The sequence below is a fragment of the Notothenia rossii genome (genome assembly GCF_949606895.1).
Source record: "Notothenia rossii genome assembly, chromosome: 5".
Taxonomy (NCBI): Eukaryota; Metazoa; Chordata; class Actinopteri; order Perciformes; family Nototheniidae; genus Notothenia; species Notothenia rossii.
In genome coordinates, this window is record NC_136903.1 from 52,258,033 (window position 1) to 52,283,978 (window position 25,946).

General features: G+C 42.5%; 1 protein-coding gene across 2 annotated transcripts in view; it reads right to left on the bottom strand.

Moving 5' to 3' along the window:
• Window positions 1-675: 675 nt before the first annotated feature.
• lhfpl4a (LHFPL tetraspan subfamily member 4a) overlaps window positions 676-25,946 on the bottom strand; it is a 73,463-nt gene continuing 48,192 nt past the window's right edge. Inside the window, exon 4 of one of the 2 annotated variants that reach the window (XM_079681214.1) lies at window positions 676-814. In XM_079681214.1, coding sequence (XP_079537340.1) covers window positions 761-814 — 54 coding nt within the window. In that variant the 3' untranslated portion in view covers window positions 676-760. The remainder of the gene's footprint in view (window positions 815-25,946) is intronic. The other variant, XM_079681215.1, reaches the window with a different exon arrangement.

A 25,946-nucleotide genomic window follows, 5' to 3' on the forward strand; every position in this document is an offset into this window, starting at 1 on the left:
AGCAAGCACACTCGGAATAAAGTATTATCTAATTTAAAAAAAAAATTCGGTCTGTTTCCGGTATTTGTTAATGACGATGTGATGTGAGATGTGAGACTGGAGTTGCACAGGGGAAAATAACGTATCTATGCTACAATTTTAGATGCGGATTTTGTTAACTAAACTAATACGTTTGCGCTGTGGACCAACACTATACATTGACGGGGAAGGGGGTAGCAATAAAGATAACACCATTAAACAGTTACACAACATAAGAGAAATAATGTTGATAGCAGCGTCCCTAGCAACCACCTTGGTAACAATGAAAATGTTGTATGGACACAATTTCCTGAAGTAATCTTCTTAATAACTAGCAAACTAAAGATCATGTACATCCACTGCACACATAATCTGAAATAACAACTCATATTTCTCGCATCAAATGACATCAAAACGCATTTTAATGGAAAAACTAACTTTAAAATAGGCATTTTCCACCGAGAATAAAACGAAGTTCGGCCATGTTTTTTTTTCTGTAGGGAGAAATGTGAAGATCACGAGACATAGACGCCAGCCATTGGAATGGATGGTGAAAAAAAACGTAGGGATCTTACAATTTCAGAGGCGTTTTTGTAGAAATACTACGTCCTACGTTGTGGACCAACGTAGTTATTACACGTTTTTTGTGAGACTGGGTTGGGCCTCCAGGTGAAGGGTTTTGCCTGAAGAGTGGAGCAGGAGCAGGGTGGAGAGAGGGGGGAGGACGACGTTTTATTAAATCTCAGTGAAACTGCTGGACTCCAAATCGTGGATCTCTGGTGTCCCTGATTTCAATCTGCAGGAGGAACAGAGAGATAGAGAGAGAAGAGAGACAGTGTCAGGACGGCTGCTGCAGCACTGAGGCTGGGCAAAAGAAAGGGACGTGTTAGGGAAGAGGGGGGGAGGGGGATCAGGAGGAGAGCAGAGGGGGCCACGGGACGGGACAGAGGAAACAGGACTCATTCAACTGAGCTGTGTCTCATCAATTATGTAGTATATGAAGCTGGCTTTACATTTAAAAACACTGGAAAAACTGCATAGAGTGTTGCAGGAATTAGTCCTGAAATGAGTCAGCACTTTACCACTTCTGGTTTCCTGGTTTTTGGAACGTGTTTCTGGTTGGAAGCCTGTGGTTAACGCTAGCTGTAGAGATTTTAGTGTTTTGTTGTAAGTCTCTACAACATAAATTATGTCACTAATAAAACACTGATGTGAAGCCATTTATGTCATAAAAACAAGTCTCTAAATGAGACAACTAAACGTCATCACGCTCAACATTAGCCGCCTTTAGCTTAGCGGTGGTGATGTGCTGCCATGTCCATCTGATGTAGTTTCTTTATAGCCTCACGTTAGCTTTTAATTCAGGCAGTTTGCAATTGCGCAAAATTCTTAAAAACAACATAAAGTAGTGTGATGTGTGGATTATCCTGCCGAGGCAGCATAAACATGTTTTGGCCAAAACCCGATGGAAAATTCCCTTTTCCTTTGTTAAGGAAGCTCTTGCGATGCTAATATCCGGCATCACTGCACAACTCCATTAAGGTCAAGGAGTTTGAGTATGAGCATATGTTGATATTATGGCCATACAGATGAATTGTGATATAAAAAGACGATCCATGCTTTTTTTGACAGGGTTCAGCTTTGGCTAATGTCTGACTCTGGAAAAACTAAAAGACATCCGCCATGTCATCACACCATCATCATTTATAGTTTGTCATTGTGGATAGTTTTCTCAGCTCATCTGAGAGGGCTCTGACATGAGTCAGTGCACGGTGAAAAGCATAAAGAGATACATTAATGCAATGAGCTTGAACGGTCACACCTTTACAATACATGTTCCCTAAGATTTTCCTTTTCCCTTCCAACAACTCCATTAGGCCTACTGCAGTTAAACATGTGATGAGGACACGTGCCTTTATGTTTGAAGCATACAACGGCATGTCCTAACATGAATGATGGTTCATTGCCTCTTCTCCTCCCTCTTTCTAAATGAAGTTCAGTATTGTACGTTGCATGTATTTACTTTTTTTTTATTTTATGAAATGTACTTTTAGGGTGACTTGCAACATCTGCCCATGGACTACAGATGAAAGATAGCCTCTTGGCTAACTCTGGCACATTTACAGACATTTTTATTAGTGTGCACTTTCCCTGTTAAATGAATAAAAGAATAAAGTTAACCCGAATGTAATTCCATCAGTGGCATAAATCACAAATAACTACATGTTACAATGGGTGGAATCCAACACACAGAAGGGCAAAGGGGTTCACAGTGCACTGTCCTTTTAAAACAGACAGAGGACACCACCAGTGTCTCACAGAGGACTGTTCTGAGAGCATGCAGGGAGACATGCTGTCCACACGTCACACACACTAATGTTGCTCTTACTCGTTCCATTCGTAGTGAGTAGCCGGGTCAATATCACCATACATACATACATTTGGGACTTCCCCATTAACAAAAAAAATAATCTGAGATTTTCCATTAAACTTCATATTCATTGTATCAAATATACGTTATGCTGTTAGAAATGGATGTTGATAAAAAAAGTAATTGTAATACGATGGAAACCCCCACATACTTTATTTATTAAGCAATGGATATCATCCTTCCATGACCTACTAATCTCAGAGCTGTCAATTGCTTCTGCTAATAAGGCTAAGGGGGAAACATTAGAGGCTAATCAAAGAGCTGCTGATCTGGTAATATCATTCATGTAAATTATGATTGTACATATATGCACATCTTTGTTCAATTGTAGATTATTAGGATTGAATCTCAATTAAGCTTAAACAGATGAAATGTTATGTGGAAAAAAAAGGTATGAATGTATTTTATGTGGATAAATTGTTTTGCAATAATATAAATAATATATATAATATAATAGATAGATTAACTCAGACGATTGCTAACAAACATCAGGTAGGATTTTCTGTGAAATGGCAAGATGGGTGGGAAGGGGGAGGGACGGGGTGGCATGGGAAAGGGATTTCCTATATTTTTTCTTTCTTTCTTTGTCTTTTCTTTTTCTTTTTGTATTGTCTATATTGTCTATATAATTTGTATCTGTACCTTTGTGAGGGCAACATTTTTTTTTCAAAAAAATAAAGTTGGTCACAAAAAGAAATGGATGTTGGTCAAGCTCCCACACTTTTTATAAATTAACTGCAAGTACATGCAAAAAGCAAAATGTATCCACCATGTAATGGACAAAATTCAAAGAATAAATACATTGTAATTACATAGTGATTATAAAATGTACATTTTCAGAAAGCTATAGTCCCTTTCTCAACAATATATTTCAGTTAATGGAAAAAGTAAAGGGACTGTAGCTTTCTGAAAATTTACATTTTATATTATTTATGGAAGGCTTGCTGACAGGGTCAACACAGTCTCACTCCCTGATAGTCCAATAGCGACGCTTGGTCAGGGTCCTTTGGCTTGCAGTTGGGACGCGCCGAGGCTCCTTCAGCTTCATAAACGGACGCAAAGAGCTTTCAACTGATTGCAATATTCCCATCGGCGGCGGTATTTGACGCTCAGGGAAGCATCGCACCCGTTTATGTCGGCAGCTCTTAAAGGCAATGTGAGCGTCCATTCCCATTGGATAACGGAGAATTGTAAATCCGGAAGTAAGTATTCTCCTTACTGTCGATTGATTTGACAGTGATATCTCCACTACTCATCAACTAAAAAACACCAGATTACCTTTGTTAATTACACAACATTGATTGGTTTACATTTTGTACAATGCTTTTGTATTTTTCCCCTTCGATTCAGAGAAACAAATATTTTTTCTGAGTTTAGGATGGTAGAAGACACTACACTACACAGAATCCTCAGCTATCGTTTGGGACTTCACCATGTGCTTTGCTTGACAAACCCCGTGATTAATCCTCAAGCTCTGTGATTGGATGTTGGAGTGGCAGTGTGCAAAGTTTACGACGAGCATCAAACAGCACTTTGAAATGGAATGAAACCAATCGACGGCACACTATCCAAACCAGGAATCGAACGTGTCCTACCCCCCCCCCTTAGGTCAGAGGCTAAATACGAAAAGAAAAATAGTAAAAAGTGAAATAGTGCAATAATAGTCTATATACAACTGATTGGAATATATGATATATTAGATAAATAATTTCTAAGTAGCAGCCAGATGAATGTTATGGATGTTGTTTCAAAGTTCAGGTGTTTAATAGTCTTATGGCCTGTGGGATGAAGCTGTCCCTGAATCTGGTGGTTTTAGTCCGGATGCTGCGGTACCGCCTGCCAGACGGCAGCAGACAGAACAGTTTATGGCTGGGATGATGGGGGTCTTTTATAATCCTGAGGGCTTTCTTTAAGGTTAACGTGGTATTTTTACTCCACTACATTTCTTTTAGTTACTTTACAGATTTGGATTAATGATGTGAAATATAAACAACCCTTAAATCAGACTTTAGTTACACCTGAGTAAAATTCAGTGAAGGTGATTGTCAAGTGCCAACAATCAGGAGAGATATTAGATAGTTGGTGCTTGAGAAAGACTGTATATAATGGCTATTTTGCACATCCCTTTCAAGATTTCAAGATTTTCTAAGGTTAATTCACATATCATACACAACTACGGTGTAGTTATGCAATGATGACAAACTTGGGTCATAGGTTCCTCAACAGTGCATTACAAGACATCTATCAATATGTGTCTGTACTTCCACCGTTAAACTGTCGTATTCTGCACATTTCTTATTCTATCTACATACATCTTATAAGAGTAGAATAAATATGTATAATATTGGTTAAAATAAGTGCTTCAACATAGTTAACATTGCAGGAAAGTTGATTGTCAAGTTCCAAAACAAACCATGCAATATATTAGACTTTATGTACTTTGTCAGACTTAATATTTATCTGTAGATACCCCCAAAGCTTTTTTCTTAATGTTTTTTCTTAATGTTTAAATAAAGCCTTATTAGTTTGTCTGTTTTGCACATCCTCCTATTAATATCTTTCTTAATAACAGGCACTAAACTGTTTTATTGTAGAGATCACTTACAGCAGGGGTACTCAAACTGTTTTGTTAAAGGTCCACTTGTGAATTTTATACAAGGTCACTGGTCCTGATCAATGCCGAAACTGAAATTAAGAAGCAGTTTCAGCAAGCTATGCATGGGCCCCCCTTGGGGGGGTTTCCCAAAATGTCGTTGCAGTAAATTAAAGGGTGTTTCATGTTGTCGTTGCTGTGGACCTTCTCTTAATCTACCTTCTTTGGGGGCCCCCTTCTGGTCCAAGCACTTGCCTGCCTTGCCTGTCGGCAAACGGCGCCCCTGTATACACACACACATTCAATACATACATACAGTATGATGGCTTGAACTAGTGGGAGAAATGGCACTGTTTGTCTGTAGCCAATGCCTTGAACCTCAGCAAAAAAAGGCATTAGAAGCATTAGAAAGTCAAGGTAAACTTGCGGTTAACTTGCGGTCTGCAATGCGTGTGACACGCTCGCGCACACAAGTAAATATGCACGTTCATTCTCACAACGCGTCAGACACAAGAAAATATACATTAATTTACATCAGAATCAGATTTTTTTTATAATGTTAAACAGAGTTCGGTCCGGATTGATTTGCAGTTCGGTCCGGATCCGGACCTTGGTCCGGAGTTTGAGAAGCCCTGATTTACAGTATCTTCTTGATATGTTCTATTCTATATGTATATCATTGACCTTCTACTTTCCCACCATTTTGTATGTACTCTTAATATTTAAATGTTTTCATCAAATATAACACATTCAAAAGTGCTTTACAAAAATGAAAGACATTAAGAAAAAGGCATTTTAAACAGTCATTAAAAAGCAACACAATCTACAGATGTAGCACTGAATTTCGGACTCCAGCTTACAGCTTCCTGCCTACGACCTGCCAAAGACCAGTATAGAGGAATGTTAAGCCCTCCCACTATTTTCCAAGAGGGCGTTGCCAGATTTTCAATTTCAGGTTTTAACCAGGAGATGGCGCTTCATTCACAAATACAGAAAGACAAGTTTCATGGAGTTTCAGCTGTGTTTTGAAGAGCATTTGAACACATCAATATTTTAGATCAACTAAAGTATATCTATTCTTGTAATTCAATAATATATAGTCTTTATATATTAAATAATCATAATTATAATGTAAATGTTTACATTACACTTCTTTATTTGTTATGCTCATACTTTAACCTTTACAATCGTTTGCTTTAATATGCAGTATATTTTTGTGTTTGCTTCCTCCTGCTCCCTTTCGGACACATACTGTATGATTTATTATTATTATTAATATGAAGATATTATTAAGATAAGATAAGATGTTACTTTATTGATTAAACGTTTTAGTTTAGAATGTGCTGTCCCACGGTAATTCAGAAGGCTCACAGGTCACATTCCGACCATTATTTAAAACAATAGGTGCTTTCACACCGTCTACAGTTTGATTTGTATAGAGGGAGCTCTGTCAGTTTTCGAATTACCCATTTGCTTTCGGGGAGCCCTATTTTTCAGAGCACATCCTGCTACTAAATATGTCACACGCACGCTCTGTTGACTGGCGCAGCAGCGCGGATGCGATCAATTGCTATAAAAACACTCTTCTACTAATACAGACGGTGTCACTATGCCGGCGGATGTGGCCGTTGTTGAAGCCTCTTCAGGCTCCGCATCGGCAGGCCTCTCCCTCGGTGTGGAGCTGTCAAACTCGACCCTAACGCCGCTTACAGCCGGCCAACTAAAAGTTGTTTTCCGTTCACGTTGTCATTTTTAGACTCCTTCGCTTCTTTGCTTGTGAATCCAAAAGCTGTGACGCTTGGCTGTTTTCGTTTTGCCATATTTTTTTATTACACAGCCAGAGTTAAAAAAATATCAATATGAACATTTCAAATACCGTGCCGGCATCACCGCCATAACCATAGCAACGTAAGTAAGAATGCAGCGCCGCCACATACAGATGGCAACACCCAGACATATTCACAAATATAAAACAAATATTCAGAAACTGTAATGAACAATAACTATTATTTATTTCAAGAACTGTTATTTACAGAAACTCAACATTTCTAATCTGTGTGACACAAATATGCACGATTGTTTTGGGCTCCCCCTATTTATCTCAAAGTCAGCCTTCAGGGGAGCTCCCTCCCTCTTCGGGGGAGCCAAGCTCCCCCTAGCTCCCCCCCATTTCGAACAGTGTCTGTGGCTGAATGGCCAGCGATTAGGTGCGGCGCATTTATCATAGGTGATCAGAGCTAACTGCCTGCCGTCAGATTTCATTTAAAAAAAAGATCTGATTTTAAGACTATTTCTGCGCTCATAAAGAATGATAAGAATAAGAATAATGCGTATTGAACTGGTTTAATTAATTAGTGACTTTATTTAACACTAGAACCGCCAATCAGGTCAATTTGTGTGATGTGTGTTGTGTGTGTGAAATGTAACTTTTTTTCAATAAAATATTAAAGTCTCCCAGTCCGTGACTTTTCCTGAAAGTGTGTTATGTAGCACCCTATGTTGTTAAAAATTGCATTCTAATAGCGGGATTTGACGGGTTTAGGTAGGCCTATACAAAAACCTCTGGCGGTTCTAGTGTTAAGGTAATTAGGTACAGTGGAAGCCCTTTTTTTTATCAGTAACGAGGGTCACTTGCAATGACATGTCATTGTCATGTCGTTACTTTGTTGAGAATGTGGCCGTGTAATAAGCGGGATAATTTTCAGCGACTTGTTCCTTATGGGGAAAATAACACCCGTCATGTGTGTGTAGAGGTGTGTGTGGTTAAAACACTTTCATGAAGTGAAGGAATGTCCTTCTATAAAACAGCTGTGGGCAGCAGTGAGTGTCACGGACATGAATTCATAGATCAAGGCAGACTGGTGCACACACTCTCCTGTCCTGCCAGGCGACACGCCCGTTCTAAGCCGTGTCCCTCACTCCTCACATCCCAAGCATCCCCACAAGTGTATTATGTTGTTACATCGTTTCAGATGTTATGTTTCAGTTGTGCTCTGTCTATGTTCAGTGATGCAAACTTGTCACCTTTCGGCGAAATTCGTAGTTTTGAATCCAAAATAAGTCGTTTGTGTGATTCATGTAGATCTGCAATACAAATATTTTTGGGGTATGGGGGGGGCTGGGACCCGGAGTAATCTGCGGCCGTGAGCTGTTATGTGCCATCATGACATGCATGGTGTTCTTTTTTTATATATTATAATGAAGTACGAGCTGTGTGCTCGAGTCTTCCTGCCTGTCGGCTCTGCTCATGGATGGAGAGACAGCAAGCGCATTTCGTGGCATCTGCGGGCAGTGGCAAGTACTTCCGGCATCTGCCACAGAGGCTGCTACTCCGTGGTATCTGTGGCAAGTATATGCCACAGATGTGGTATCTGTGGCAAGTATATGCCACAGATGCCACAACTTGCCGTGGCAAGTATATGCCACAACCATGCCACAACTTGCCGTGGCAAGTATATGCCATAACTTATATATGCCACAACCATGCCACAACTTGCCGTGGCAAGTATATGCCACAACTTGCCGTGGCAAGTAAATGCCACAAGTTAAGAGTTAAGAGAAGGTTTACGGTAGCTGCCACTCGCCTTCCGTGGCAAATGCTGATATTTAAACCCGTATTTATCGCGTAAAATATCGCTGTTTTGGCATGACTTTATCGGACTGATCTGTACACAAGACTGATGATCTGTTACTGATGGTCCGATCATATTTTTCAAAAAGATTAAACATTATATGTTCTATAGATTTTACTTGGAGAACGTGGTTTGTTAAAATAAATAAACGTGCTATTTTTATGATAATACTCAAGATATAGGCCTATTATTAGTAAGTTGACATAAAGATCTAACATTGTTGACCAGAGGTGGGAAATAGGCTAACTTGTATACTCAAGTACTGTACTTGTGATTTAGAAATAGCCTACTTGTACTTTAGTTGAGTATGTAAATGGTATGTTACGTAGTAGGCTACTTACCCCACTACAATTCAGAGGTAAATTGTGTAATTGTAGCCTACTCCCCTACATTTATTTAATACGCTACCTTTAGTTACTTACTACAGATTCTGATTAATGATGATACATATAATCAAGTCTTAAATCAGACTTTATAGTTACTCCTGGAGTAAATTCACAAGATACCCTACTACAGTATACAAAGTCATTAAAACTAGCTGCACCTTTACCAGCTTTGAGAACACTTTCATGATCAATCATTATAATGAAAACATGTAATATGCACTTTAAGTATATTGTTATGCTAATCATTTTGCGCTTTTACTTGAGTAACATTTTAATGCATGACTTTTACTTGTAACCAGTGGTGTAGTCTACTTTTTTGTAGTGGGTATACTGTAATAATTGTATTCATCCTGTCTCGAAGCAACACCTCATGAACACCATCACACTTACTAATGCATAGACTAGTCTTGAGACTGGTTATGTGTTATCAACATGTCAATGTATTATAAGCATTTTTATGTGACTTTTAACTGCCAGTGAAATGAACAATAAACAAATAAAAGAATGAACAATGATGGAAAAAGCCCACTTATCTTCTAGGGTTGAACAATTAATCGACATTTTTATCAAAATCTCAATATGGCCTACTGCAAACACTGTCTCTGACACAGCTCTCACCAAATTTCCAACTAAATCCTGTCCACCCTTCTCCGTGAGCTCCTGGGCTATTTTGTGTGCTCTGGACGTCTCATGTCGTCTAATCTTGTTTCTCAAAGAGGCCAGAGATGTTGATCTGCTTGTATCTGAGGACTGGATCTTAAAGTGCACCCACTCCTTAGACATAGACACTCGTTGTTCTGTGAGGACACCTGTTGATTTTGTAGCGCTGCAAAGAGCACAACCTGGAAATAAACAAAACCATGACTAATTAGCATAATACAAGTTTTTACCAATAATATCTGCAGAAAAGAGCCAAGATTTACTCAAAAGTATTTAATAAACTGCTTACAATATTTACATCATGGCTAACAAATGCATGAAAAGCAGATAAAAGGAGAACAATGTTCCACTTTTTCAATAGCTAATTATTTGACAACTACTGATAACTAACATATAGTAATATAATGGTGCAAATGTTTTAAATGCACTTTTAACATGACCATGAATTAACTCTCATTTGCATAGTCATTGACTTTATGAATTTCTGTTGTTTAGATCAGCTTTCCTTTGCATGTGTGCTGACATTTACCTAACTTTCTGTCCCTCCACTCTAACCAAGGATGCCTGTTCTTACATTCCAGCTACTGTTACGTTAATGATAACCATGCTAATTCCACTTACCGGGTAAATTTGCGGTAGCGCCGGGCTTGTTCTCTGTCACCTTTAGGACAGCCGCCTGACCTGGCTCTTCTTCTGTAGTGGTAATAGGGGAAAACTTCGGAAAACATTAAAATATTTTCGTCTGTTTTCGTTTCATGTTTGCTTCCTGTTTAGCGCTCCGCGAACTTGAATGATGGAAGGATCAAATTCTGATAACGTTAGAGAAACGTGGGGTTTGTCAGAGCCGAACAAAGTGTGTTGCTGTTGCTTAGCAACAGGCCAAAGGCGACGGAAGCCCCAGATGTCCAAAAGTATTAACACAGAAGGGGGCGAAAGCGTGAAAGCGAAGTCACAAAATGATGTTGTTACGTATCATCGCTCATTTTTAAGAGGGCATACGGAAATCACTGGCATTTTCTAGTGGGTATACGGCGTATACCAGCGTATCACGTAGACTACACCACTGCTTGTAACAGAGTATTCCAACATTTAGGTTGGCTACTTCTACTTTTACTTCACACTAGAACCGCCAGGGGTCACTGTATAGCCTACCTAAAACCACCAACGTGTCAAATGAACGAATGCATTGATTTTCAAGGTACAATGTTATTTTATTTATCATACTAGAACACAATGAGTGTTGCCACTAATCGCCGTGGCATGTGCCTTGGCATTTGTGGCATCTCCCACACAGGCCACTACTCTGTGGCATCTGTGGCAAGTATATGCCACAGATGCCACAACTTGCCGTGGCAAGTATATGCCACAACTTGCCGTGGCAAGTAAATGCCACAGATGCCACAACTTGCCGTGGCAAGCATATGCCACAACTTGCCGTAGCAAGTATACGCCACAACTTGCCGTGGCATTTGCGCATGCTGAACGGGAGTTGCCACAAGATGCCAGAGTTAAGAGAAGTTTTACAGTAGCTGCCACTCGCCTTCCGTGGCAAATGCTGATATTTAAACTCGTATTTATCGTGTAAAATGTCGCTGTTTAGGCATGACTTTATCGGACTGATCTGTACACAGGACTGATGTGCGATCTCTATTTTTCAAAAACATAATAAATTATCATTTATATTCAATTTTAATTGGAATAGCCTACGTGGTTTGCTAAAATAAACAAACGTGCTATATCTATGATAGTAGGCTAAACATAGGCCTATATTGTAATAAAAAAAGAAATATTGGCAAGTGAGCGTTGCAACGAAAGCCCTTGGCAATTGTCGCTTCTTGAGGGGAGTTTCCAATGCTTGCTACGATAACCAGGTGTATTCTTACTAGTAAAGACAAATAATTAAAAAATAAATATCTGTATTCACACAGCAACGTGTACAATGGTGTTATTAGACTTGGCTACAGACTTAGGGCAGCACCATGAGAATGATAAATACTTAAATAAACATGAAGAATGTTCTCTTAAGCATGATACTCCAAGCAATCCTCATTTAACCGTATAAAGTTGATTTAATATGTTGAGGAAAGAGTTACAATGTAATATAATTACACCCTTGTTAAAACTTTTTGCTGCATCAGTAAAAAGGTTATATGTCATGCATGCAAATATCAAATCATTGTGTTGCTAATTAACATAAACAGATTTTGATATGATACGTTGTATTTACTTTATTTATCTAAAATGTTGAAATCTTTGCGTTACAACAGTGATAAGGGATAGGAAACATAAAATAATAATAATAAAAAGAAACAGGAAATAATTTATTCACATTATTAGTAGATATTTACCTACAGAGTATCTAAAGAATAAACAATATAGCCTACTGAATATGTAAGAATACACTATAATAAACCATCTTACTAAAAACAATAGAAACATATATTTGTCTTTCTTAACCCTTTCATGCATGAATTATGAAAGCCTCACTCAGGATTTTTTTACCAGGTGTTTTTATTGCTCTTGGGGCATGAAAAAAAAGATTTTAACTTTAGTTTATTTTTATCTAGTTTTTTCAAATTTAGAACATTTAAAAATACATTTAAAAAAAGAATTTTAAGGATGATGTTTTATAATAATATATCTTAAGTATTATCATAAAAATAGCACGTTTATTTATTTTTAACAAACCACGTTCTCCAAGTAAAATCTATAGAACATATAATGTTTAATCTTTTTGAAAAATAGAGATCGGACCATCAGTAACAGATCATCAGTCTTGTGTACTAGGGATGTGCATCTCCATCACTGAGGCCGATGCGATGCGCATCTCGATACGTTGCCACGATACGATACATTAACGATACATGTGAAACACCAGGCGATGCGATACGATACGATTCACCCCTGTTGCGATACAGTTCGATACGATTTGATTCAACATTATGCGATTCGGGGCGATACGATACGATTCAACACGATGCAAAAATAATGATACTTCAATATGGTACGACAGAGGATTTTTGTTTTATTCCTGATATGCAGCAAATCATACATTAACAAAAAAGTGCTTTACATATTTGGTAGTGCACATCCCATCATGCCGTTTATTCTTTTACCTTTAAAAGCTCTCCAGAGTACAGTACGATTGTATAACACCTCACAGTTAAACAATGTAAGGATGCATTGCTCATGATTAACAATGTGCAAATAACAGCTACCATAGAGCAATGCCCATACAGCTGCCAGCCTGATGTGCTTAACACTCAGAGGCTAACTCACCAGTGAGCAGAAAGCAGTGGTTTCTATATGAACAATAAAGAATACAAATAACCTTTCACAAACAGGTATTTCATAACTGCTTACAGTAAGGAAGACATTTAAATTATTATTGGCCACAGGCTGCTGTAAACTAAACACCACTCTCTCTGACAGAACACCTCACTGAGTGATTTAACTCATATGTCTAACTTTCAGGTTTCTCTTTTCAGCCGCAGACCCCACGTCGCCTCTTTATGTGCGTCGCTAAGTTCCTCGAACTACTTGTGTACTTTAAAGCGGCTCGGCATCGTTAACAATTTGCGAGTGATTTTTCAAGTTGACCGTCTGTAGTAAATAGTGCCGCGCACATATACCATCAGGACGTTAATGATGGGGTGCAGCTGCGGAGTGATACTGTGTGTATGCAAGTCCGCATCTAGGACGGATCTATGTGTAACAGGGACAGTTATGTCTCATTTGTATATAATATATTATGTAAATATGTCTATATAATTACACAAAATCTGTGTTTATTCTTGTTTCATCTTGTGTTAATACCTGACGCAGTAGGACTCACATCAGTATGTGGAACTATAATTTTAGCGTGTACCCCTACGTTCCTTATGTATGTGACACTGTTCCCCTTTTTTTCGCGGGGTTCATGCATCGTTCTCCCCTTTTGATACTGATCTCTGTGGGAGAGGTAGGCGGCTCTTCAGCCAGAAGCAATTTCCTTGTTTTAGTGTCGACTTTATGCAATTTAAGTTACTTTTTATTACTTATTTTTGTTGTAGTGTCTCACGGGTGTTCACAATGTATTTCTGTGTTGTTTAATTTGTATAGGGGCACGTTAAAGAGAGTACTGACTGGAGAAATGTTTTCTTTCTGTCGCTGTTTCGTCAGGAGTGAAAATAAATGTACATCCTGAATGAAGCTACACGTCTGGGTCGTCGTCTTTCTACACAACACAACGCAGAGTCAGACACAGCCGGTTACACTTGGTGCCGTGACGACCCGTTGTATCCGCGACCAGCGCCGTCTGGTCCCCGGGGTAAAGCTGCTGCCCACCGGCGGGAAGAAGGAAAGACTGGAGTGTGTGTTTTTTTTTCCTCTTTTTTTTTTTTTTTTTTCCCCCTCTCTTGCTGCGACGGCAGGTGCGTTAAAGGGACAGTGTACATATTCAAATTGAGAGATGCACTGAGTCTGAGAGGACACTTATCACTGAGTATATCTGTCTATCTGTGTTTTATCATTTTATTTTATTTTAGTGTTTTATCTCTTGTGGGTGGCTTTAAACTGTGTTTTGATTGCTTTGTGGGATTTTTTTGTTGTTGTCATTAACAATATGGATGTTAGTGGGCATGATGTCACATTTGGGTTGGGGAGGGGCCAGCGACTTAAAGGTAGTGAAAGATTTGGGTTCGCTAGTGATTTCAACCCGACATTAACACCTGCTGCAAGCTCCACACCTATTATGCAGCCAGACCGTAAACTTACACAAGTAGTATCTGTTGAAGCTTTTGGGGAAATGATAACAAGTTTGGCTAAACAGATAGGTGAGAACATATCAAGCACCATGCACCAGCCCAGTGCTGCCCAGCCTCAGTTTCCCACCAATCCACACCCGTCCCACCAGGCTGATTTGTCTCAATTGAAGGTTGTGGTGCAGTCAGACACCAAGGCTCCGCCTTACTTCAGGGGTGATCGTGCTGATGTATTTTCTATTCATGAATGGGAGGACATGATGAGATGTTACCTGAATAGAGTGAAATGTGACACTCACGTAGAAAGGTTTGATCTGATTATGTCAAGACTAACAGGTAAAGCCAGGGATGTGGTGAAAGTGTCAATCCGCAGCCGACCTGACTTGAGTGCGACCGACCTGCCCACAGCTGTGTTTGACATATTAAAGGGTAACTTTAGTGAGCTGTCATACTCTAACTTGCCCATGAAAGATTTTTACGGCACTGTTCCACGTGCTGGTGAAAGTGCTATGGACTATTGGATACGCCTTAACAAGTCAATAGATGCTGCGGACGAGTGCCTCCGGAGGCGAGGTAAATGTGTAGATGACCCCAGTGCAGAAGTGGTCTTGATGTTCATTAATCACTGTCCTGACCCCAGTCTCGCCATATCATTCCAACTGAAGGCACCTGAGCGGTGGACCACGGCTGAGGTTCAGGAGCGTCTGGACGCCCATATGAGAAATGTGAGAAAAACAGCAGCGCAGTCTCATAATGTGGTGGGTCTGTCAGTTTATAGTCAGAGCCCTGTGACTGATTCTTTTCGCCCTGTCAATCTGGGGATGTCTCAGGCCTCATTAGCGCACCAACCAGACCCCCCTCCCAACTCTCTACCGGCCACTGCCCTTGCTTACAGTCAGCCTCAGCCAGACCATGCTAGGGTGAGTCCCCAAGTGTCCCCCTTATCCCTGCCTCTCTCTGCTGTCTCTGACCCAGCCCCTACCACCGTCAACCCACCTACTACCGACGCTGGTGTTCAACAGGTAGTTGCAATGTTTGACAGAGTTCTGGCTATGTGCAACGCTTCCCTTACAACCAGTCAAAGGCCAGACTACCATCAGCCAGGTAACCACCAACAAGCCCACCGTCAGAATGGTCAGCCAGGCAACCACCAACAAGTCCACCGTCAGAATGGTCGACCCCGTTACCAGCAGGCATCTGAGTCCTTTCCATGCAAGGTTTGTGGCTCCAGGGACCATTCAACCCATGCACACTGCAGGCTTTACAGATTATGCCTTAACTGCTTCAGTCCTGGTCACATAAGAAATCAGTGCCCACAGGCCTCTCCTTCCTCAGCCATGCCACCTTCTCCCTCCAATGCTGGTTTAAACTAGCCCGCCCGTGCAGTGAGAGGGATAGCATGGGCGGCACTAGTGACACCCTCAGTGAGGAAAATGACTTAAGATCAACATATGTGAACTGCTGTAGTAATCTTCCTGATGACAAAACTGTGATTGCTGTGGGTTCACATAGAGTTGAAGGAGCCAATGACTTGTTTTATACCCCAGTGTTAGTAGGGGGTCAGTCAACTTTAAGGGGGATGCTTGATTCAGGGAGCATGTCATGCACACTCAGCGAAGAGGCAGAGTCCAATCTTAGAGCTGCTGGTGTCCTCCCTTGTCCTCAGCCTGTGCCAGAGAAGGTGGTCCTAGTTGGCTGTGGTGGCCTTATGACACAACCCAGATGTATCTATGACCTGGAGATTGAGGTTTACGGTTCTAAATTCATTGTGCCAACTTTCCTTGTCCCAGGGCAGAGAGACGAACTCATTATTGGTAGCAACGTCATCAGGCCCATATTACAGAGGATGAAGTCTGATGAGAAGTACTGGGAGCTCATCCAGTCCAACACCTCAGACCCCGACTGTGAGCAGTTTCTTCAGTTGCTCAGCTGCATCACTCGTTGGTCTGGTCCTGAACTGCCTGACAAGGTTGGCACGGTCAAGCTACGGCAAGCTATCACTCTAGCACCACAGAAGGAGTATCTGGTGTGGGGAAAGCTACCTGGCAGTGTTCCTGTGTCCCCTGGGAGCACTGTCATTGTGGAGCCCACCTCCTCCCGTTCAGCCCCCAAAGACATTATTGTGGGACGGGTTGTGGCACCCATGTGGGGAGATCGTTGGGTCCCTATGAAGGTCCTTAACCCAACCAAGAGTCCCGTGACACTACGCCGCAATGCTAAAGTGGCCGATGTGTTTACTTGTGTCGCGATGGAAGACCTTCCCCTCTCTCAGGGTGTGAATAGGCCACAGACCAGTCAGGCAGCTGACCCTCCTCCCAACTCAGATGCCAGCTCTACCCACACTCAGCAGCTTAAAGACTGTGGATTGGCAGACATCGACCTCGAAGGCTGTGCGGTGTCAGATGAATGGAAAAAGAGACTCTCTGAACTGTTGCTCACTTACCAGGATGTCTTCTCCAAAGACAAGCTGGACTGTGGGGAAGCGAAAGAGTTCGTCCACCGGATTCATCTCACTGATGATCACCCCTTCAGGCTACCCTATCGCCGTGTCCCTCCAGCACACTATCACAAACTGAGAGAGGTGCTGTCTGAGATGGAGTTGAAAGGCATCATCAGTAAATCAGTCAGTGAGTATGCATCGCCGCTGGTCCTTGTCTGGAAGAAGTCAGGAGAGTTAAGGATCTGCACTGACTTTCGCTGGCTTAATGCCAAGACCGTCAAGGACGCCCACCCGCTGCCTCACCAGGCCGACTGTCTTGCTGCCCTTGGTGGAAACGCCTTTTTCAGCACCATGGATCTCACATCGGGGTTCTACAACATCCCCCTCCATGAGTCTGACAGGAAGTACTCGGCATTCACAACACCCTTAGGCCTGTATGAGTACAACAGACTTCCCCAAGGTCTTTGCAACAGTCCCGCGTCCTTTATGCGGATGATGATGAGTGTGTTTGGTGATTTGAACTTCTCCAGCCTCCTCTGTTATTTGGACGACCTGCTTGTCTTTGCTCCATCCGAGGAGGAAGCCCTGAAACGGCTGGAGACTGTCTTCTCGCGGCTCAGAGCCAACAACCTGAAGCTGTCTCAGAAGAAGTGCTACTTCCTTCGCAGGACTGTGGGGTTTCTGGGTCACGTGATAGACAGCAGTGGCGTCTCAGTCGACCAAGAGAAGGTGAGGGTCATCTCAGCTTTCGGGAAGGAGGATCTCATGAACGACGACGGTTGCACCCCATCTCAGCGGAAGGTCAGGTCTTTCCTCGGGATGGTGCTGTATTATCAACACTTCATTCCTGGCTGTTCTTCCATCGCAAAGCCACTCTACGCCTTAACTGCAGGGCAGAAGAGGAAAGCCAAGGGCTCTTTCGGTCGGAGAAGAGCTGGCACCTTTCGAGAACTGACTCCTCAGGATTGGACCCCTGCCTGTGAGAAGGCATTTGATGATCTGAGACACGCACTCCTCAACAGCGTGGTGCTGGCACACCCAGACTTTGATAGGCCTTTCATCCTCTCCACCGATGCTTCCCTTGATGGTCTGGGTGCTGTACTGTCCCAAATTTCTGCTGGTGAGGAGAAGGCAAGACCCATCGCCTTTGCAAGCAAAACTCTCAGTCGCAGCCAGCTCAATTATCCTGCACACAGACTGGAGTTCTTGGCTCTAAAGTGGGCGGTTTGTGAGAAGTTTAGCCACTGGCTCAAGGGTCACAGATTCACCGTCTGGTCAGATAACAATCCTCTCACATATGTCATGACCAAGCCGAAACTTGACGCCTGTGAGCAGCGGTGGGTTGCTAAGTTGGCTCCGTATTCCTTCGAAATCAAACATATTCCCGGTAGGTTGAACGTGGTGGCGGATGCCCTCAGCAGAGACCCTTTCGTGAAACCTTTGAGGGAACGGTTGCTGCGTGAACCCTACTTGGAGCTACTGGACCAGGTCTGTGACGTCAGTGATGGGTCTGTGCAAGATGCCTTCCGCCTCACCTGCCAACCACAGTCACTGGAGGGTCCATCTCACTCTGACGCCATTGAAGGTTCAATGTCTGAGGATGAGGTCTCTTCTCTTCTTTCCTCCTTGGACGAGTGGGACTCTGCTCCTAGGCAGCGTGCAGCCTCCCTGGTTGATCACCTCACCACCTTTGAACCACCTGGCCAGGACACGTTGCATTCCCTATCTCTTTCTGAGCTGCAGTCACACCAGCAACAGGACCCAGTAATTTCCAGGGTCGCTCTCTATGTCGACAGGAAGCGCAGGCCTTCCAGACGGGAACGCTACAATGAGAGTCAGCCGACTCTGAGAGTCTTGAAGCAGTGGGAAAAACTGACTCTTCTGAATGGCGTCCTCTACAGGGTCACGAAAGATCCCTTGACTAGACAGAAGAGGTCCCAGTTCGTGGTGCCGGAGTCGCTAAAGGCAGATGCATTATCTGGTGTTCACGACCATGCTGGCCATCAAGGTCAGCCCCGCACACTGTCTCTGGCCCGCCAGCGTTTCTTCTGGTACGACATGGAGAAGGATGTCCGCAATCATGTGAAGCACTGCCACAGATGTGTTCTCAGCAAGACTCCTGAACCTTCCGCAAGAGCCCCACTGGAGAGCATTAAGACCTCTGCCCCTCTGGAGCTTGTGTGCATCGACTTCTGGTCAGCTGAAGACCGTCACAACAAGTCTGTGGATGTTCTTGTGATCACCGATCACTATACAAAGTTGGCACATGCTTTCCCCTGCCAGGATCAGACAGCTAAGAGAGTAGCCAAGAAGCTGTGGGACAACTTTTTCTGTGTTTATGGCTTCCCTCAGCGCCTTCATTCTGACCAGGGAGCAAACTTTGAAAGTGAGCTGATTGCTGAGCTCTTGCAGTTGTCAGGGGTTGACAAGTCCCACACCACACCTTACCACCCTATGGGGAACGGCGGCACAGAGAGGTTCAACCGCACCCTGGGCAACATGTTGAGGTCTCTACCACTTCGCTCCAAACAGAAGTGGCCGCAGATAATACAGACAATGACTTTCGTGTACAATTGCACTGTCCATGAGACCACTGGGTTCGCGCCCTTCTATTTGATGTTCGGGAGAATCCCAAGGCTGCCAGTGGACCTTCTGTTCAGGAATGTACTTCATGATGTGACTGTGTGTGACTACAATGCCTACGTGAAATCCCTCTTGGAAGACCTGCACTGTGCCATGGCACTGGCCCAGAAAAACTGCACAGCGGAGCAGAGACATCAGAGTGACCAGTATAACAAACGGGTCAGGGGCCAACCTCTGTCTGTCGGTGACCAGGTGCTGCTGGCGAACAAAGGCGCCAAGGGAAAATGCAAGCTTTCTGACAAGTGGATGCCTGTTGTGCACACTGTGGTGGCCTCAAAACCAGCCCTCCATATCTACCGGATCAGGGATCCAGAGGGACATGAGCGTGTTGTTCACCGAAACCTGCTGCTGCAAGTCAACTTCCTTCCGCTGGAGGAGGCCTCGGATGGTGAAGATGATGCTCCTGTGCCCGCACCTACCCCTAGCATGACCGATACCGCTCCGGCATCTGATTGGCATGGGACAGAGGTGTCCGAGTTAGACACAGCAGCTGCAACAGCTGGGCCATCCCTAGCTGGTTCCCTCTCGGATGTTGACGGGGAGGATGGCCGCACCGCCTCATGGGTCCTTGAGCAGTCCCCTTTTGATGACTCTGTTCATCCAGACCACCCACCACCTCCTTCTGTGTTGGTCACCCCCGTTTCTAGTGACCCTGCAACTGCTGTAGAGACCCCAATGGCTTTCCCAGCTCCTCTGCCACAACGGCCCCCTGCCAATAAGCGTCAAGCATCACATGTAGATGGCCAGGTTACCTCACGATTCGGCAGAGTCATTAGACCTGTGCGCCGCTTCATTGAGTCCATGGCACAACTTGAGTCCCTTCTTGAGGGTTGAGATAAGGCCGCGTGCTGTTATTAATGTGTGAAATGTGGCGTGTTAGCCATTATTTGTGCTCTGGTGATATACTGCTGTATTGAGCCTTTTTTTATTTTTCGCTCATCCACATCGTTTGGCCAGGGTGTGGGGTGTAAACTGCACCTCACCTTGTCTGTAGAGTACTGTGGGTTCTTGCTGGGCCCAAGCGAGTCCCTCATTCTCTTATCCTTTAGGTAGGAAGCTCTTATTGCTGTTTCATATGGTTTTGTTGCTTGTTGTAATGGCCAGTGTGTTTATATGTGGATTGTTTTGCGACCCAGAATTTTGCATAATTCTAGCGGGGTGAGTGTAACAGGGACAGTTATGTCTCATTTGTATATAATATATTATGTAAATATGTCTATATAATTACACAAAATCTGTGTTTATTCTTGTTTCATCTTGTGTTAATACCTGACGCAGTAGGACTCACATCAGTATGTGGAACTATAATTTTAGCGTGTACCCCTACGTTCCTTATGTATGTGACACTGTTCCCCTTTTTTTCGCGGGGTTCATGCATCGTTCTCCCCTTTTGATACTGATCTCTGTGGGAGAGGTAGGCGGCTCTTCAGCCAGAAGCAATTTCCTTGTTTTAGTGTCGACTTTATGCAATTTAAGTTACTTTTTATTACTTATTTTTGTTGTAGTGTCTCACGGGTGTTCACAATGTATTTCTGTGTTGTTTAATTTGTATAGGGGCACGTTAAAGAGAGTACTGACTGGAGAAATGTTTTCTTTCTGTCGCTGTTTCGTCAGGAGTGAAAATAAATGTACATCCTGAATGAAGCTACACGTCTGGGTCGTCGTCTTTCTACACAACACAACGCAGAGTCAGACACAGCCGGTTACATATGTATCATGGCTGTAGACCTGTTAAGTAATAAAGATACCTCATACAAAGGTCTACGGATACCTTATTACTCTCCATGACCTGCGGTCAACTATATAGCATAAAGGACTTTTACACCGTCTTTCTTGAACAATCCGAAGTTTTGCCAAACGTTTGATTTGTAGGTATTTTTCGGTGCGCTGTGTTTCTCTTTCTCCTCAACCTCCGTGTGTGTTGATAACTGAGACTCTCGGCCTCCGTAGTGGCGAAGCAAATATCAAAGATCGTCTCTGCTGAGCGTTGACAAGATGAGGGGATTTTATATGAATGAATCGTTTTTTTACCGATGCAAAGACGCTACGCAATCGATGCATCGCGAGTTCAACTCGGTTCAACCCAAACTGTAGCCGATGTGCACTCTTTCAACTGGTGCACTCGCATCTTGAACGTTTATGCCGGTGCACCGATGTGAATCGGTGAATCTTAACATCTCTATTGTGTACAGATCAGTCCGATAAAGTCATGCCAAAACAGCGACATTTTACGCGATAAATACTGGTTTAAATATCAGCATTTGCCACGGAAGGCGAGTGGCAGCTACCGTAAACCTTCTCTTAACTCTTAACTTGTGGCCTTTACTTGCCACGGCAAGTTGTGGCATATACTTGCCACGGCAAGTTGTGGCATATATAAGTTGTGGCATATACTTGCCACGGCAAGTTGTGGCATGGTTGTGGCATATACTTGCCATGGCAAGTTGTGGCATCTGTGGCATATACTTGCCACAGATACCACATCTGTGGCATATACTTGCCACAGATACCACGGAGTAGCGGCCTCTGTGGCAGATGCCGGAAGTACTTGCCACTGCCTGCAGATGCCACGAAATGAGCCAGGCCCTACTGCATGGATGTATAATAAGGCTCTGCTGCTCCGAGATGATGGTCTAGCTTCAGCAGCTACATTACCTACGGGCAGTGGTGTAGTCTACGTGATACGCTGGTATACGCTGTATACCCACTAGAAAATGCCAGTGATTTCCGTATGCCCTCTTAAAAATGAGCGATGATACGTAACAACATCATTTTGTGACTTCGCTTTCACGCTTTCGCCCCCTTCTGTGTTAATACTTTTGGACGTCTGGGGCTTCCGTCGCCTTTGGCCTGTTGCTAAGCAACAGCAACACACTTTGTTCGGCTCTGACAAACCCCACGTTTCTCTAACGTTATCAGAATTTGATCCTTCCATCATTCAAGTTCGCGGAGCGCTAAACAGGAAGCAAACATGAAACGAAAACAGACGATAATATTTTAATGTTTTCCGAAGTTTTCCCCTATTACCAGTACAGAAGAAGAGCCAGGTCAGGCGGCTGTCCTAAAGGTGACAGAGAACGAGTCCGGCGCTACCGCAAATTTACCCAGTAAGTGAAATTAGCATGGTTATGATTAACGTAACAGTAGCTAACTAGCTAACTTGCTAGCTAATTTGATCAACGTTAGTGTGGTGGATCAATGGAAGAGAAAGGGAGCGAGATAGTGTGTGTGTGTGTGTGTGTGTGTGTGTGTGTGTGTGTGTGTGTGTGTGTGTGTGTGTGTGTGTGTGTGTGTGTGTGTGTGTGTGTGTGTGTGTGTGTGTGTGTGTGTGTGTGTGTGTGTGTGTGTGTGTGTGTGCAGTCATAAACAGAACACAATGTTTATATTATCTCCTTGTTTCGGACACAGATGAGAGCTCCTGGCCAGCCTTGTGGACTGAAAGTTAGGCAATGGAATTTAAGAACAGGCATCCTTGGTTGGGGTGGAGGGACAGAAAGTTAGGGAAATGTCAGCACACATGCAAAGGAAAGCTGATCTAAACAACAGAAATTCAAAAAGTCAATGACTATGCAAATGAGAGTTAATTCATGGTCATGTTAAAAGTGCATTTAAAACATTTGCACCATTACATTACTATATGTTAGTTATCAGTAGTTGTCAAATAATTAGCTATTGAAAAAGTGGAACATTTTTCTCCTTTTATCTGCTTTTCATGCATTTGTTAGCCATAATGTAAATATTGTAAGCAGTTTATTAAATACTTTTGAGTAAATCTTGGCTCTTTTCTGCAGTTGTTATTGGTAAAAACTTGTATTATGCTAATTAGTCATGGTTTTGTTTATTTCCTTTGCAGCGCTACAAAATCAGTAGGTGTCCTCACAGAACAACGAGTGTCTATGTCTGAGGAGTGGGTCAACATCTTTGGCCTCTTTGAGAAACAAGATTAGACGACATGAGACGTCCAGAGCACACAAAATAGCCCAGGAGCTCACGGAGAAGGGTGGACAGGATTTAGTTGGAAATTTGGTGAGAGCTGTGTCAGAGACAGTGTTTGCAGTAGGCCATATTGAGATTTTGATAAAAATGTCGATTAATTGTTCAACCCTAGAAGATAAGTGGGCTTTTTCCATCATTGTTCATTCTTTTATTTGTTTATTGTTCATTTCACTGGCAGTTAAAAGTCACATAAAAATGCTTATAATACATTGACATGTTGATAACACATAACCAGTCTCAAGACTAGTCTATGCATTAGTAAGTGTGATGGTGTTCATGAGGTGTTGCTTCGAGACAGATGTCGCTCCGCGATGCGTCGCTCTAGGATGGATGAATACAATTATTACAGTACACCCACTACAAAAAAGTAGACTACACCACTGCCTACGGGTGCGTTCGTTAATATTAACTGTGCGTCCGGAGTCACTGTGGCACAGACTGGACCGCTGGTGAACAGCTGTTAGAACGGGCTGTTCAGGTGTTCAGAGCAGAGCTCCCTGTCGGAGCGGCAGAGCGTGATGTGAACTGAAAAGTTTTTCTGTGGCAATATTATTTAAGGAATCGTTGAGCTAGCTAGCTAGCATACATTGTCACTATCTGCTAACGTTAGCTTTAGCCTTCTATTTCTAATAGTTTTTTTCATAGGCTATAAACAGAGGTGGTATAAGTATATATATATTGTACTTGAGTAAAAGTAGAAGTACTCAGATCTTGTACTTGAGTAAAAGTAGAAGTACTCAGGTCTTGTACTTGAGTAAAAGTAGAAGTACTGAAGGATTATTTGAATTATTTGAAGTATTAAAGTAACGTGTTATGGCAGGAAAGTTAAATCTGGTATATTCATTTTAATGTCACCTTATATATATTCATGTGTGTTAAATTTGAAGGGACAAAGTATATTTTCCCTCCCCAATATATTGAGGTGAAGTCTTTGTGTTTAGAGAGGGATGCAAGCAGGGGACATCCTAATTTGGGGATAGCTCCAAAACTCTGGAATGTTTCCCTCATAAAAGAAGAGGGTGCGTTACACATGCTTAGGGCAAATGTATGTGTTTTCATTGCAGTAAATATATGTGCTGCATGATTACTGTTTAACTATACCTCTGTTTTTATTCTTTCATGTGCGGGTACTAAATGGCTACAAACATTGTGGAGAAATTAGCTTAAACATGTTTTATTACTCTATAGGAAATGGAAGCAGCTTTTATGACAGGGACGAGAGAGCTGGGGGAGGGGACATTCTTCTTAAGATTTTCAGCATGTCAATTATCAGGGAAATCTACTTGTTTTAAATAGATGTGTGTGGTTAATTACTTTGTATTAATAATAACAGTATGTGTAAAGGAAGCTGGAAATATACAATGTGAAACCTTTTATTTGAAGTAAAGATGTGAACAATAGCTCAAACAAATGGAAGGGCTGTAGGACAAATGAGTGTGTTCTCTATATTAGGCCTGTGTGAAGTCTGACTATTTGAAAAGCATCTCTAATACTGCTTAAGAGCATAGGTAATGTGTTCCTCGTTATTATTGATATGAAAGTGATTTACATGTATTACGTATATTTAGCCAACTATAACAACTATATCTTAAAACATACTTTTAACTTGTGTGTGGTAACCTGAGGGGGGAAGATGGCCACAGGGACAAAGAGCCATAGAGGAGATGTGTGTGTGCTGGCTGCAAGATGTGAAATAAGATAAGGAAACTTGTTGTTTAGAGCAGGTTCGTACCAGACACCAAAAGGTGTCTGGTCTTCGTCAAACTGAAAGAGACTTTTTGTTTCCGGGTTTCTTCTGCTGTGTCGCACTGATTGGGTGCGACAGGCCATGTGTTGGTCTCTCCCAATAAGTAACCTCTGGGGGAAAGCACGCACACACCTCCTCCTATGTTTTAGTATGAAAGCCTGTGTTTTCCTTTGGTTCGGGCTCTTGTTTTTGACCGGCCGTTCCTGAGACCTGTCTCACACGTGGTAGAACCTGAGCCCGGAGTACTCTGCAGAGTGCTTCGTGATTCCTTTGTATTTGTATTGTTACCTTGTATCATTAAAACAAGATTATTGTTTCACTTGCATTCTGGTGTTTCTTAATCCCTTCCTTTTTACGAATTTACCCAGCTTATCAAACGACACGCGGAGACTAGGTTGGTTTTAAACATCCTCCAAATCTCCAACAAATGGTGACCCGACGTGTCTGAGTGGGGTGTTTTCGGGGAAGAGACCACCAGCAGCAAGCGGACGAATGGTCCGGAGAAGAGGCCTAGAATAATCTCTGACAACTAAAACGAGGATCCTACAATTGAAAGGTGAGCAGACAAGCCCGTTTCTATCGAAGGTCTGTAATTGGCTAAACTAAATTTTAGAGTTGTCAGAGACATATTCCGGTGTCATAGTTGTTGCGGTGGAAT